Below are 14,724 nucleotides of genomic sequence, written 5' to 3' on the forward strand. Positions count from 1 at the left end.
AAACACGCTGCATGGTAAGTTGTAACTGACTACTTAGATATAGTGCTTTTGTTTCTTCACCCACACCTCCAATCTCTCTCCGGCCCTTTGGGGAAGGTGCCCCACCGGATGCAGAGCTGGGATACTTCATCCATAGGCCTTTTAACCTTGGACAAACCACCTAAGGCTGAAACTCAGTGTCCTGATTTGTAAAATAGTCACTACCTCATAGGATTGTCCAAAGCATAGGAAGGAGAATGTTTGCAAAGTCCTTAGCACTTAACGAGCACTCAACAAATGGTAGCTATTACTATTACTGATGTGGTGATACTCACTATTTATGCAGTGAATGTTTTATATTGAACATTTATAGTGTGAAGGCAATGCACTTAGGGTTTGATAAATAAGGAGGGACTGCCCTAGCTGGTTTGGCTCAGTGGGTAGAGCATCAACCTGTGGACTGAAGGGTCCCGGGTTCGATTCTGGTGAAGGGCACATGCCTGGGTTGTGGGCTCGATCCCCAGTAGGGGGTACACAGGAGGCAGCCAATTAATAATTCTCTTTCATCACTGATGTTTCTGTCTCTCTCTCTCCCTCTCCCTTCTTCTCTGAAATCAATAAAAATATATTAAAAAACATATAAGGAGGGACAAAGTCCCTGCTTCAAAGAGCTTACATTCTAGGGAGGAAGACAGACATTCAGCCAGCTCATGCACACACAAAATATAAAATGTGCTGAGTTCAATGATGGAAAAGAACAGATTGCTACAAATGAGACTATCAATTTAGGTTGGGGATGCGTCGGGGAAGGCCTCGATGAGAAAGTCACTCCTTAAAGCTGAAACGTAGAGGATAAGAAGAGCTTAGTTGGGGAAAAGGGATCCAAGAAGAAGGAAGGGCATGTGTGAAGGTCCAGCGGCTACAGAGAATGTGTGCATTTGTGGAAAGACAGCCATTCAGCAAGGCAGGCCTGCAGGGAACAAGAGTGGAGAGTGCCGGGCAATGAGACGGCAGAACCAGGCAGGCCATCTGCCTGCTTCCCAAACTTTGAGGATTTCTTGCATTTTCAATCTGTCCTCTTTACTCCTTTCTTCCTCTCTTTTAAAAAACATGCTCAGGTTTCCTCTATCTTGAAAAATCTTTCACTTGAGGCAATGACCCTGGTAGTTCTGCTATTTCTCACCTTCCTTGCCAACATTTCTAACTGGGGAGAAGGGAGGAGGAGGGGCAGACTTCTGTCTACATGTTAGCTTACCATAGTCCACTGGTTTTTCTTTCCTTTACCCTCTCAACCTGGCATCTCTATGTATCCCTTTTCTGAAACTGTCCCCTAAAAGTCACTAGTGATTTTCTGGTAAAATCTAACCACTTTCTTGGTCCTTTAAAAAGAAAACTTTTTATTGATTTTTAGAGAGAGAGGAAGGGAGAGACAGAGACAGAGAGAGAAAGAGAAACCGATGTGAGAGTGAAACATCAATTGATTGGCTGCCTCTTGCACCCTCCCCACCAGGGATGGAGCTTGCAACCCAGCTATGTGCCCTGACGGGGAACTGAACAGGCAAACTTTCAGTGCACAGGATGATGCCCAACCAACTGAGCCACATGGGCCAGGGATCTTGGTCTTTTTTTTACATGACACCACTTTTCTTTACAAGACATCTCTCAGATTCTACAGTGTAAGCAGCAGTAGTTAATGTGCCATCCACGGCCAGGGGCTGGTGTGTCAACTGTTGTGACCGGTCCTTGATGAGGTAGGTAAATTGAAAGTAAGCACTTAGAAACTTTTTAAACAATTTGACAGAATACATTTTTTAAAAAGTGAATCTTGTACATAGTATTATCTTTTTTTTTTTCCCATTTCATTTCTCTGGTATTTTATTATATTTTACAACAGTATTGTTTGGCAAAGGACTGCAGACACAAGCACAGGGCCAGGGTGGTTTGAGAAGGCTGATGCAATGCTGCCCCAGGCTACTTCCCCTCTCACACAACCCTTCCTGGGCCTCTCTTCCTCTTTCTGGGCAATGGGTGCTTCCCAAGGCTTTTCCTCTTTAGGCTCTAAACTTTCGCATCCCCGCATCTAAATTCATCACCCCTTATCTGCACCTCATCCCCACTCCTTCATGAACTTGAACTTGTCACTTAGGGCAGGATAACCAAGAAGAGCCGAGCCAGAAACGTCCATGCTGGGTGTCTGTGGTCTTAAGTGAGGCCAGGAAGCTAAAATTGCTATCCATGCACTGGGGTCCTGACTTGATACAGAAGTTCATGAGCCCCATCTCCCTCCCCTTGAGGTGTCTAGCCTGGAGAGGAGGACTGAGTTCCAGAGCTCTAGCAGATGGGGTCTGGTGGTGGTGGTGGTGGTGAAGGGGGAAGCAGGGCTGTGCTCTTTTCTCTAGGATGGGAATGGGCAGTGCTGTGCACCCACCCTGAACAATCCCTAGGCTGGGATGCCAGGAGCCCAGATTGGCATTCACAGGGATCTGATTAGAGATGGAGTGGTGGTGGTCTGTGGCCAGAGCAGGGTGAAGCCACAACTCCTGGGTTCTCCTGGTGAACTCATCAGATTATATTAGCCAGAGTCCTCAGTATGCCCACTACCTAAATCTGCTAGAAAAGAGGCAAACTGTTCAATGAGACCACAGACTCATCCATTCAACAACACCTATCAAGTACCAACTAAGCACTTTACTTGGATTAGCACATTCAGACTTCGCCACAACCGTGTAAGAATTACTATTATTGTACACATTTCATATATGAGAACACAGGGGCATAGAGAGGTAAGATAAATTTCTCAATGTCACACAGGGAGAAAGTGGTGCACTGGGGAGTCTGGTTGGAGGCTCATGCTCTGAACAACATGGGTACTGAGCAGAGCGTGTAAATACAAGGCAATGCATGAGAAAAGCTGCAGTTGCAGTCCACAGATTAAAACAGGTTCAGTTTCCAGAGTATGAAGTTATGAACTTGAACTAATTTTCCATAAGAAATCACATTACACGTTATTATGAATTACCCAGCAAGCTCTCTAATTCCCTCATAATGTAACTAAATTATACTATGAAGAGAAGCTAGAACCCTCATAGAAAAAAAAGGGGACAGTCAGGGGTCGCTTCCCTGGGAGCTGGGCAGCTTCTACTCTAATGTCAGGAAGCCCCACTCCTGACAGCTGAGGGACAGAGTGACAGCCCTTAAGGGAAAGCCCTGACTGTCTGGAAGTTGAGCATAACCCTGAATAAGCTTGGTCTTTGATCTGATTTCAGAAGGGACTGCAGCTGTGCTGTTGAGAGAGCTCTATAACTGTTTTTACTTTTTTAAAATCTCATTTGAATTACCTATGAAGCAATATTTGTACAGATCAAATTTTAAAATGAAAAATTATAAAGTACCTATGAAATAATATCTGAATAATTAAAATGTTTTATTAACAATAAATGCCCTAACAAAACAGATGTTTGCATGCTCTAGGCTCTCCAAGTCCCAGCAGACGGCTCACTTACTTAGAGTATACGTAACACAACCTGGATTATCTGTTGGGGTTTGTTGGGATGGGATCAGCCTGTATCCAAATGGCCGCTGTCAGACACCCTGGGATTTCAAGCCATAGTATGGATGTTTTTTATGATGCTTCCATAGTTCCAAGAACAGTATGCTAATATAAGAGGTTAGCTATACTTTGCCTGTATTTTCCAACACATAAAAGGTACCACCAGTTGCCCTGACTGGTTTGGCTCGGTGGATAGAGCGTCAGCCTGCGGACTGAAGGGTCCCAGGTTCGATTCGAATCAAGGGCATGTACGTTGGCTGCGGGCACATCCCCAGAGGGGGGTGTGCAGGGGGCGGATGATCGATGTTTCTCTCTCATTGATGTTTCTAACACTCTATCCCTCTCTCTTCCTCTCTGTAAAATAATCAATAAAATATATTTTTTTAAAAAGCCAACAAAAATGCTAAAAAAGGTACCACCAGTCTAAATAGCATTAGAAAAGAGCAATTTCTAAAAATTATAAACTTCCTAAAAAAAACTGATTAGAAGATGCTTGTTCACATTGCAAAACTCTCATTTAATTTGCAAAAGAATTCATCATAAAATTTCTCTATTTCTGTATTAAAATGTTGGTTTTCAGGTAACTAAGTTCTATGCAGGAAGCCTGGAAGACAAATTTGAATCAACATGAAGCCACGGGGCATAAAAAACTCAAGAAGAAACCAAAAATCTTTACATGCCCGGTTTCTAGGGCCTGTGGGGAAGAGTTCCAGTTACAAAGTCTGAGTTATCATCCTCATGTGTTGGTAAGAACATCTGCAAGCAATGACTTCACACAGCTCCTCCTAAGCACTGTTTCTGTAATTGGCATAGGTGCCTCCAAGGACAGGGGGTCCTCTGGTTATGAAGCTCAGGTGCATGATTAGGCCCCCGAAGAAGAAAAATATGATTAAACAAACCATCCCACCATTTAGCTAAGTCTTTCCTATAAAAATATTTTTTAATTTGAAAAAAGATTTTAATGCCTTTATTTATATATTGAGAGAAAGGAATCCTCGAAAGGCTAATGATAGCCATATCTAAATTGGCTTCACTCTTGTTTAAATATTTCCACATTCGTTCCACATCCAGCCCACATGTTTAATAAGCACCTTACGAGGGTTGGGATGAGCTCATAGCTGGTGATACAAAGGCAAGAAGTCCCTGCCTTTGTGGAGCCCACAGCCTGTTGAAGGGGTGCAACCTTCTCTCAGCCTGAGTTTGCTTCCTGGGCCCTCAAATTATCGCATGAATTGTATACTCTTAGTTTTAGAAATGCTGAAATGATCTTATTGGCCCACTGAAGTTTGCTAAAGTAGATTATAATTTATATAATATCCAAATTTCAACAACCAGTGCTAAATACTGTGATTTCAAGTAGTATTTTGAATTTTATTTGTGACTTTCTCATATTTTTGTAAATGAAATCTATAATAATATAAGCATAATATGCTAATTAGACCGGGTGTCCTTCTAGTGGACCTTCCAGACGACCTTCCGGACGAAGCCGGGGCTGCAAGAGAAGCTTGTGTCCCGGGTGCCTGCTGGCGGCCAGAGGAAAGCCCGGGTTCCGGGTGCCAGAGGGAAGCCAGTGCCGGCAGCCGGGGGAAGGAAGGCCTACTCTTTTTTTAAAAATATATTTTATTGATTTTTTACAGAGAGAAAGGGAGAGGGATAGAGAGTTAGAAACATCAATGAGAGAGAAACATCGATAAGCTGCCTCCTGCACACCCCCTACTGGGAATGTGCCCACAACCAAGGTACATGCCCTTGATTGGAATTGAACCTGGGACCTTTCAGTCCACAGGCTGACGCTCTATCCACTGAGCCAAACCTGTTAGGGTAGGAAGGCCTACTCTTGCATGAATTTCGTGCATCGGGCCTCTAGTACTAACATAAGAGTTCATCCAACACCTCCATTTGGATGACGCACAGGGATCTCAAAATTAACAGATCCAGAACTGAACTCATACTCTTATTTCCCTCTCTCCATGAGGACCAGAGCCTCCTCCAGCACAGGTCATTTCAGCAAAGGCTGTCACCCTCTCTCCTACTGCCCACTTCTAACCTATGCACAAGAGTTCTACCTGCAAAGTACTCCTGGAGTCCAACCACTTTTCAGTCCCCACTGCAACTACACCACAGGGTAACTCCAATACCACCTGGCTCTTCCTCCCACCCTCTCAACTGGCCACCCTGTCACCGGTGCCCTTTCCCGTCTCCGTGCTGCTGTGGGGCAAGATCCTAAAAATGCAAATTAGATTGTGTCTCTCCCCTTCCTAAACTTTTCAAATGCTTCCTATTCGTCTTAGGCAATAGGCCCAAATTCCTGCCTGGTCTACAGGGCTCTTCAGGAGGTTGGCTCCAGAGGACTCTAGGGTCACACCCCTCCTGACCCTCTGGCCACACCGTGCAGTTCAGGTCCTCCAGAGGCCTGAATGAAGTCTTTCTTGCCCCAGGACCTTCACCTATTTGTTCACTCAAACTGAACTCCCATTTCCCACTGTCACCCTTCCCCGGGAACCTCAGGCTTCAGTCCGAGTGCTATCTCCCTTCCGATCTGGCCATTTCATGACAGGCTAAATACCACCACAACCCCCCACCTCACCCCCCTGCAACACACACACATTCCCATAGCACCGTGGTTACATAACTAGTTGTGCACTTCCAACTATTACTAGTCTGTATGGTCCATGTGGGTAGAGTCTCAGTCTACCTTGTTCTTTGCTATATTCCCGTGTCTAACACTATACTGGTTCACCTTAAATATTTGCTGGTTGAATAACTGAATGAGTATTTTAAAAGCTGGTTTTAACAGTTACATTTACTGCTTATAATTTATCCCTATTTTGGCAAACACAGATAAAGCAACTGTATTCCTAGAGCTAATTGTTAGTTGATTGTTTTGAACACATTTCCTCCAGAATTATTTTCAGCCATGGGCTAAATAAGCTTAGATAGCCTGGGACCCAGCCACCACTTAAAACCCATAATATAATTGGCTAGAACCAGGGATGCCATGCTCTGATTCCCTCATCCGCCTCCAGGTGCCATAGACTCCCTTCTTGCTGCCCAGGCATCTTTCCCCACAGCCCACCACACCTCTGGGGAAGGCGTGCGTACCACCGGCTGTCCAGAGTAGGGAGCTCAGTGGGAGATTGCTTATGTCAGCTCTTGGCTTGCTCTGTTATCAGGTATTTCCCCATCAAGGATTATGACTATCCACATTTGGTTTCTGCTTTTCTCTATGCTGAATCCAAAATAGAAGTTTCTGAAGAAAACCTATCTCTATCCACCATTGTGTCTAAAATCCAACCATTTCCACCTTCTGATGAGAACTAAGACATGACAACCACTCTTCTAAGGGAGATTAACCACCACCCTCTCTACTCTCATCACTGTTTTCCAATGTGCTACTATAGAAATAAATGAATTTACAAAATCAAGCTTCTCAGATACTTTTTGTTTAATTGTTGTCTAAATCTCAATTAATCAAACGATTTGTCCCTTTGAAGCTGCTTTTTTAAATTATTTTAAATATATTTGTATTGATTTCAGAAAAGAAGGGAGAGGAAGACATAGAAACATCAATGAGAGAGAATCATTGATCGCCTGCCTCCTGCACGCCCCACAATGGGGATCGAGCCTGCAACCCAGGCATGTGCCCTGACCAAGGAATTAAACCGTGACCTCCTGACCTCCTGGTTCATAGGTCGATGCTCAACCACTTAGCCACACCAGCTGGGCCTCTTTGAAGCTTTTAAACATTCAGTTTTTAGACACAGCAGTGAGAGTTACCTCATGGATGTCATGTTGACTAAGGCAGGCTCATAACGACAGGGACAGGCCTCAGCGTTGCTGGTAAGTGAACTTTAACCACTAAACTGATGGTAGCTGCGGGTTGCTGCCCAGCCAGAGCACTATGGAGATCCCTATCAGTCCTATAGAAGATGAAAATTAAGGAATCAATAACAGTCATAAAATGACTGAGGTTTCATGTCCTCAAAAAATTCTGAAAGTCTCATGCTAAGGTCCCAAGGAAAGGCTGAATCTATATAATGCCAAAACAATCAGTCGACAAGTTGAAATTTTGGTCAATGTAGTTATTTGGTTGGATAATGACCTAAAAAACTCTGTCATATGATCAAATTAAACTAAAACAAAAAATCTGAATTCAAGTTAAAACCTTTGGGGTAAATAGATACATGCGAATTCAGGATGCTGCTTATACTTAAAAAATAATAACTTTTCTTGCTTAATGTCAGCCTTAAGGCATTCCTGTCAAAGTTATTAAATGTATGCCATAAAACATACATAACCAAGTTAATGCTGCTGCAGGAACCTTATCTTTGGAATTTCCTGATATTTGAGGGTTTCTCATTTTCCATTTTAGGACTGAAGACATAAGGCCTTGCATTTAATTTCCTGGGGCTTTAGAGAAATGAAGAAAGAAGAGAGAAGAAAGGGAAGAAAGAAAGAAAGGAGATGAGGAAGAAGAAGAGATAAAAGAGGAAAGAGAAAAAAGGGAAGGGAAAAATAAAAAGAGAGAAAGAAAAAAAAACATTTTCTCAAACTGAGTATCTGAATTCATTGGTTTGGCTCTTGCTGAGGTGGACTAATTGGTCTATGAAAATAAGCTGAATACATTCTCTAATGCACACAGCCTGGCCATGTAATTCTAAACCTTCATAACCTCAAAATCCTTAATCATTTCTTTCTTCAACCTTGGCTTGGCTTTCCTGCCTCAGGGCAGTAAGTCTGCCAAATGCAGAGTTGAGCCCTTTTTTTTTTTCTTCCTATTTCTTTTTTCTTTTAGAGATAGGACCACAATAAAGAGCACACTTTATTTTTTAAGAGTAGAAAGTGAACATCTTGCCCTAATCACTCCCATTGTACTATTTTAAACAAAATGAAAAATCCAAAGCCAAAATTCTTAAAACACAGCTGATGCAACCATATTCAAACTGGCCAAGAAAAATTTCATCTTTGGACTGAAACTAAGTAACTTTAGCTGGTTTGAAAGAAAATGCTGGGAGACTGAAAATAGCAGATGGTAGCTAAAAGAAAAATGATAATGGAAATAACTGTTCAGCAGGTTGATCTGTCTTCCCAATGATGACACAGATGAAAGACTCCAATCTCCCAGAATCAACCTGCTCCGGAGAGCGGGTCTCTTTGCAGGAAGAGCCCAGAAAAGGGTGTGGGAGAGCTGCCGTTGGGAAGTAGAAAGTCACCAGAGGATTTAGGGCCCTGGGCTTGGCACTTGTTTGGGAAAGAATGTAGGGTTGGAGATGGATTCAAACTTTCTCAAAACATAAAGAAGAAATTCTCTAAATTCTTCTATAGATTTCACTGATACCAAAGCCTAATAAAGATAGTGCAATAAGTACCAAGTACAGGCTAGTCCCATTTATAGAATACTGAGACAAAGATCTTAAAATATTAGCAAATAGAATTTAGCAGTACATTAAAAAAAATAATAAACCAAAACCAAATAAGAGTTCATCCCAAAAATCTAAGGATGGGTTAGTATTAGATATAAATTCACTATTAATAGTCAAGGGAGAAGAACCATATGATTGTATAAAGTTGCTGAAGTATAATTTGACAAAAATCTACCATTTAATCCTAATTTTTAAAACTCAGTAAAATAAGAAATATAAATGAACATTACCCTGATAACATAAAAGCATACCTCAAACAAGAGTGTTTGAGAGTGGAATACTAGAACCATTACCATTAAAGTTAGGGGTGAGATAAGTCTGCTTGTTGCTTATTATTTAATTCTGCTCTGAAAGTATTAGCCAGGGTAATGCGGTAAGAGAAAGAATTTGGAGGTATAAATTTTTTTTTAAAGGGTAAAATGATAATTCTTTGCAGACAATATGATTATATACATAGAAAGTCCAAGAGAATCAACTGACAAACTATAATTTAAATTTTTTTTAATTTTTAAAATAAAAATTAAAACTAACATTTTGTGTGAGTGAAATTTGATAGTGCTATATAGAACATTTAGAAAAACGCAAGAATAGTTAAGACATTTTTCAAAAAGGAGAATAAGAAAATAAATAAGAGGTTTATAATTATTAGAAGGGAGACCAAATGATCATTTTTTTTCATATGACATGATAGAATATGGAGAATGTCCAGGAGAACCAGCTGACTCATTATCAGCAACAATAAGAAATTTCTGTAAACTCTACTAAATATTAAAATATATTAATATATTAAATAATTAAAATATTTGGTATTGAAAAAGAAACAGATACCCTGATTAATTAAACAAAAGAGAGCCAGAAAACAGTAATAGCTAACATTTATTAAGCCTTTACTATATCCCAGGCTTTGTTTTATGATTTACACATATTTACTTATCTTCTTCACAACTTATGAAGTGGTTATTATAATTATCACCATTTTATTTATTTATTTATTATTATTATTTTTGTTAATCCTCACTGGAGGATATTTTTTCAATGACTTATAGGGAGAGTGGAAGAGAAAGGGACAGACAGAGAGAAACATCGATGTGAGAGAAACACATTGATTGCCTCCTGCATGAGCCCTGACCAGGTCCCAGGTCGGGGAGGAGCCTGCAACCAAGGTACGTGCCCTTGACCGAAATTGAACCCGGGACACTTTGGTCCGCAGGCCAATGCTCTATCTGCTGAGCCAAACTGGCTAAGGCTAATTATCACCATTTTAAGTAAAATGAGGCCAAGACAAATTTAGTAGCTTGTACAATGTCACACAGCTAACAAGTAGCAGAGCTAGAAGTACTCTGGCTCTAGAATCTTCTTTAATGCTATATACTGCTCATCACAGCATTATTTGTAAACTGGAAACAACCCAAGTGTCCATCAGTAGGGAACAGCTAAATAAAAAATTATCTATCCACATGATATAAAGAGTGTGGTAGTTGTAGAAAGGTGGAAGAAAAAAAGAAAGGTAGTAAGATGGAAAGATCTCAATGATATTTTAAGTAAAAAAAAGTATAAGAAGGAAGAGAATATATAGCATGCTTTCACTTTTAAAAGACATAATTTTTTATATACTGTAAATTTATATAAAATTCTAGAATATACAAACTTTTTCCCTAGAAGAGAACATAAGAAATTGTTTTAGAGGGGTGGGAGCAACTGGGGAGAGGCCTATAGGAGAAAAAGGAGACATACGTAATACTTGCAACAATAAAAAAATTAAAAAAAAAAAGAAATTATGTTTTGGCAGCCAAAAGAATCCTACCTGACAGACCTTGTTGAGTGGGGGAGTGACATGCTCTAATCTATATTTCTAGATAATTTCACCTAGCTGCTGAGAAAGGAATATACTGGGGGTAGTGGTGGATCCAAGATGATTAAGGTGGTAGCAGCGGAGGAGGTGTAATCAAATTCAAGATAACATTTAAAACTAGAACCAAAGGACTTGCTGATGAATTAGATGGGGGTATGTGAAAAAGAGAGGACTCAGAGATGGCCCCTAGGTTTCTGGCCTAAGCAAAATGAAGGACAGTACCATTTAATAAAATGGGAATTACTTTGAGAGGAGGTGCTTTGCCATGGCCTGGATTGAGAATTTAGGTTTGGACATATTAAGTCCAAACTAATATTAGCTAACCAAATGGAGACCCAAACAGAAGATGACTAATCTAATCTGAAGCTGGGTGAGGGAGTTGGGGCTGGAGATACATAGTTGGGAGTCATGAGCATGTAATTGACATTTAAAGCCATGAGACTGGATGAGATCATTTAGGGAGTGCTTGTAGATGGAGAGAAGTTCCTGTTCTGACGCCAGGATGAGGTATGGATGCATTGGTGGTGGTGGTGGTGGTGGGGATATTCTGACACTTACGAAAAGGGACAGCCAGTGAAGTAGGACTACCAGGAAAGTGGGTAACCTAGAAGCCAAGTGAATACAGTGGTTCAAGATGTAGCACCTCAGCTGTTCCTCAATTGCCAAGAGAGTTGGTCAATGACAAGAACAGAGAACTAGTGATTGGATGTAGCAGGATGGAGGCTGTTTGTAGCCTTGGTCAAGAGCAGTCTCAGGATAAGTGGCAAAAGCCCAACTGCAGTGGGTCAAGGAAAAAAACAGGAGGTGAAGAAGTGATGACTGTAAGTACGGACAACTGTCCGAGGAGTTCTGCTCTAAAGCCGGTTTCCACTTTCGTGGGTATCAACCAATGAGCACATTACAGAAATGGACTAGAAATTTAAGTTTCAAAGCAGAGAAGAAACTGAATCCAAAGCACAGATTTTATTTTCAAGCATTCACATGCTTTATTACCTAATGTGTTATTTTAATACTATAAAATATTCACAGTGTGTGCATCTATGTATAAATGAGGAACCTGAGGCTTCAAGAGAAGTTAAGTCACTTGTTCAAGGTCATAGAGAATGACCATGATGGGGCCAGGGTAGACCCAGGCAGTGTGTGTCTGTAGCCCATACCAAGACAAAACATGAAAGGAAGAGCCAGGAAAGACTGAAAGTACCAAGCACTAGCAGGGATGGCAGTTGAAAATAGAGCACCCGTTAGCAGCAATTAGTAGATGCCAGGGATAAAACAAATTTCCATTGAATGCTTGGTTACTGTCTGAATCACAAGTACTCATCACATCCAAAGGGTAAAACAAAGACAAAACACATGCATCAGTTATCACGTGTCCACGTTTAGTCAATAAACTACCTTAAGTTATAAACAGTCTCGACTAACTACAAGACCCATCAGTTTACGAAAACAAGTAAGTACACTGAGCAGCAGCTGTGATGCAGCATAGACGACTGAAGCGGACAGTCGCCGGCACCTACCTGTGGTCAGCACTGGGCTTCGGTCTCCCATTCCACAGTCTTCTGTTCACAGAGGGAGGTGGTGGAGAGGAGGGCAGGGGTGGGGGAGGAAGAGTGGGCAGAGGAGGCAGGTTCCTGCGATCTTTCCTGAAGCTGATGCCGGGGCTCCCATCCTTGTCCCCTTCTCCATCATGCATGAACGTTCTCCGGGGTTTGGGCAGGGGGTTGATGAAGTGTTTGGAGGAGGAGCCTCTGTATACACTCTCCAGGCTCTGATCACAGGCTTTCCCGTAGGAGCCTCTCCATTCCTCTGCAACCTCGGGGGTGGGCTGCCTGGCTTCCAGGTCCACGTGGTGGGACCTGAATTCTGAGCCACTCCCACATCCACGGTTCCCAGTGAGGCTGGGCCCCTCCTTGTCCGGCACACAGTGTGGGGAATAACAAGTCCCTGGTAACTGGAGAGCCAATCCTGCCACGCCATCCTTCAGAGCCTGCTCAAGTTTCTTGACCTGCACCAGCACAGAGAGGCTATCGTTCTGAAAGCGCTGTTTGCTAAGCCTCAGCTCCAGGCCTTTGCCCATGCTCGGAGACAGCTCCCTGGCTGGCTGGCTTAGGTCTAGCCTCCGCTCCGCATTCTGTCCCACGACTTCCACTACCTCCTTGTTCCTCTCGTTCTCTTTGCTCTCTCTTTCCGGCCTCGTTCCGTTCTCAGCTGCTGTGAACTGAGTCATCACACCATCATCACATCTCCTGTCCGTCACGCAGGATGTCAGGTAATCCTCTTGCCCATCTGCTTTCCTGCCGGGTGCAGGAGTGGGCAACTCCCTTTTCCCTTCCCATTCTGATATCTTGTCCTTTATGCTGAGGGACTTGTGTCCGGCCCTGCCTCGGGCAGGAGGGCAGAGGTTCTGAACTCCACTGAGCTGCCTCCTGCCAGCCTTGCTGGCTTCTTTAGCATTGAGACCTGAAGCTGGGTCACTGATGATCATATTTGAGTTGAACATGTTCTGCTGAAAACAGTCTACTCTTAACTTTAGCTTCAGGTTATTGAGGTTTTCCAACGGGCTTCTTTGGAGGGGTGAGTCCTGATCAGTCTTTAGGAAAGGACTGGAGGACCGACAGGGCTGCCTTTGGAGATCTTCCCCAGCCTTTGGGCCTTCCACCTGGACCCTGAACAAGAAAGATAAACACTGGGTGAGGACTCAGTAGCCACGTTATTGTTCTTGGCTGGTCATAGAGATTTCCTAGAACTCAGATATATTATATGCTGGCTGCAAATCACAAACACTGAAACCATCACCTAAAAAAATCACATAATATTTTTCTTGGGGAAGATATCATGGAGCTATTGGATTTGGAGTCCAGTAGACTTGGGTTTAAATCCTAATTCAACCACTGACCAGCTGTGTGACCTTGGGGAAGATGCTTAACTTCTCTAAATCTCAATTTCCTCCTCTGTGAAATAGGAATAATAGTGATAATAATACATATCTAACAGGGTGACTGTAAACACTGAATGAGCTAGCCCACATAAAATATCTAGCATGTCATGAATATACAAGACGTGGTGGTTACCATTATTATGAGCTTTTTTCTCCCTCATGAAAATAGGAGAAGATACTATTAATCTAAGTTTCCTCTGCTTCTGTTTTCAATGAATGGGCCTTTGTAATGATTATTCACAATTAGAACGCCATGAGTTACAAAGTTTTTGCTAATCCTGGGCTTGGTAAGTTGTCCTGATTTGAATCGGTGAAGACACAATGATTGGCTGCATTTGAATTAAACCTCCTTTAGAATGTGAGCCCTGCTAGAATGGTCTCTCCATGAGGACAGGGATTGTTTTGTTTCGTTTTGAATTTGGTCTGTTTTGGCTACCGATACATGCCTAGCACCTAGAACAACACCTAGCAGAGTAGGAAGGCCAATAAATCTTTGTTGCATAAATGAGTGAACCAACAAGCAGATCCGGATCTCATGGGTGGCCTACAACTGCACTGTCCAATATACTGGCCACTAGCCATATGTGGCTATTTAAACTGAAATCAAATTCAATTCAGTTCCCCAGTTGCACCAGCCACATGTCGTGGACTCAGTAACCACATGTGGCTAATGGTTACTCTAATCGGATGGAGTAGAACATTCCCACCACTCCAGAAAGTGCTGGCCTAGAATGTACATATGGGGATACATGCCTCCAAATGTTATCTTAGGAGATTAGTGTCATAAAGATGTTGAAAATTATGTTGAAAGAAAACCAGAAAAACATTTTTAAGCTAGTCTAATGAGAATGGGAGTATCTGTGCGTCCACCAACACAGATCATGCCTGAACACAGTGACTTTAGATGTGTCAAGATTAGCAAACATGCATAGGCCTACTTCATGGTGCACATTCTGTGAAACATAGATGAAGCTGTGTAGGA

General features: G+C 42.2%; 1 protein-coding gene across 3 annotated transcripts in view; it reads right to left on the reverse strand.

The window, feature by feature from the left end:
- Nucleotides 1-14,724, reverse strand: part of DENND2A (DENN domain containing 2A) — a 103,670-nt gene that overhangs the window by 48,803 nt on the left and 40,143 nt on the right. For all 3 annotated transcript variants that reach the window (XM_070424031.1, XM_070424032.1, XM_070424030.1), the window contains exon 3: nucleotides 12,322-13,470. In XM_070424031.1, the coding sequence (XP_070280132.1) occupies nucleotides 12,322-13,470 (1,149 nt within the window). The remainder of the gene's footprint in view (nucleotides 1-12,321; nucleotides 13,471-14,724) is intronic.

The sequence above is a fragment of the Myotis yumanensis genome, unplaced genomic scaffold (genome assembly GCF_028538775.1).
Source record: "Myotis yumanensis isolate MYYU_CA2020_CCGP unplaced genomic scaffold, mMyoYum1.0.hap1 SCAF_9, whole genome shotgun sequence".
Lineage (NCBI taxonomy): Eukaryota > Metazoa > Chordata > Mammalia > Chiroptera > Vespertilionidae > Myotis > Myotis yumanensis.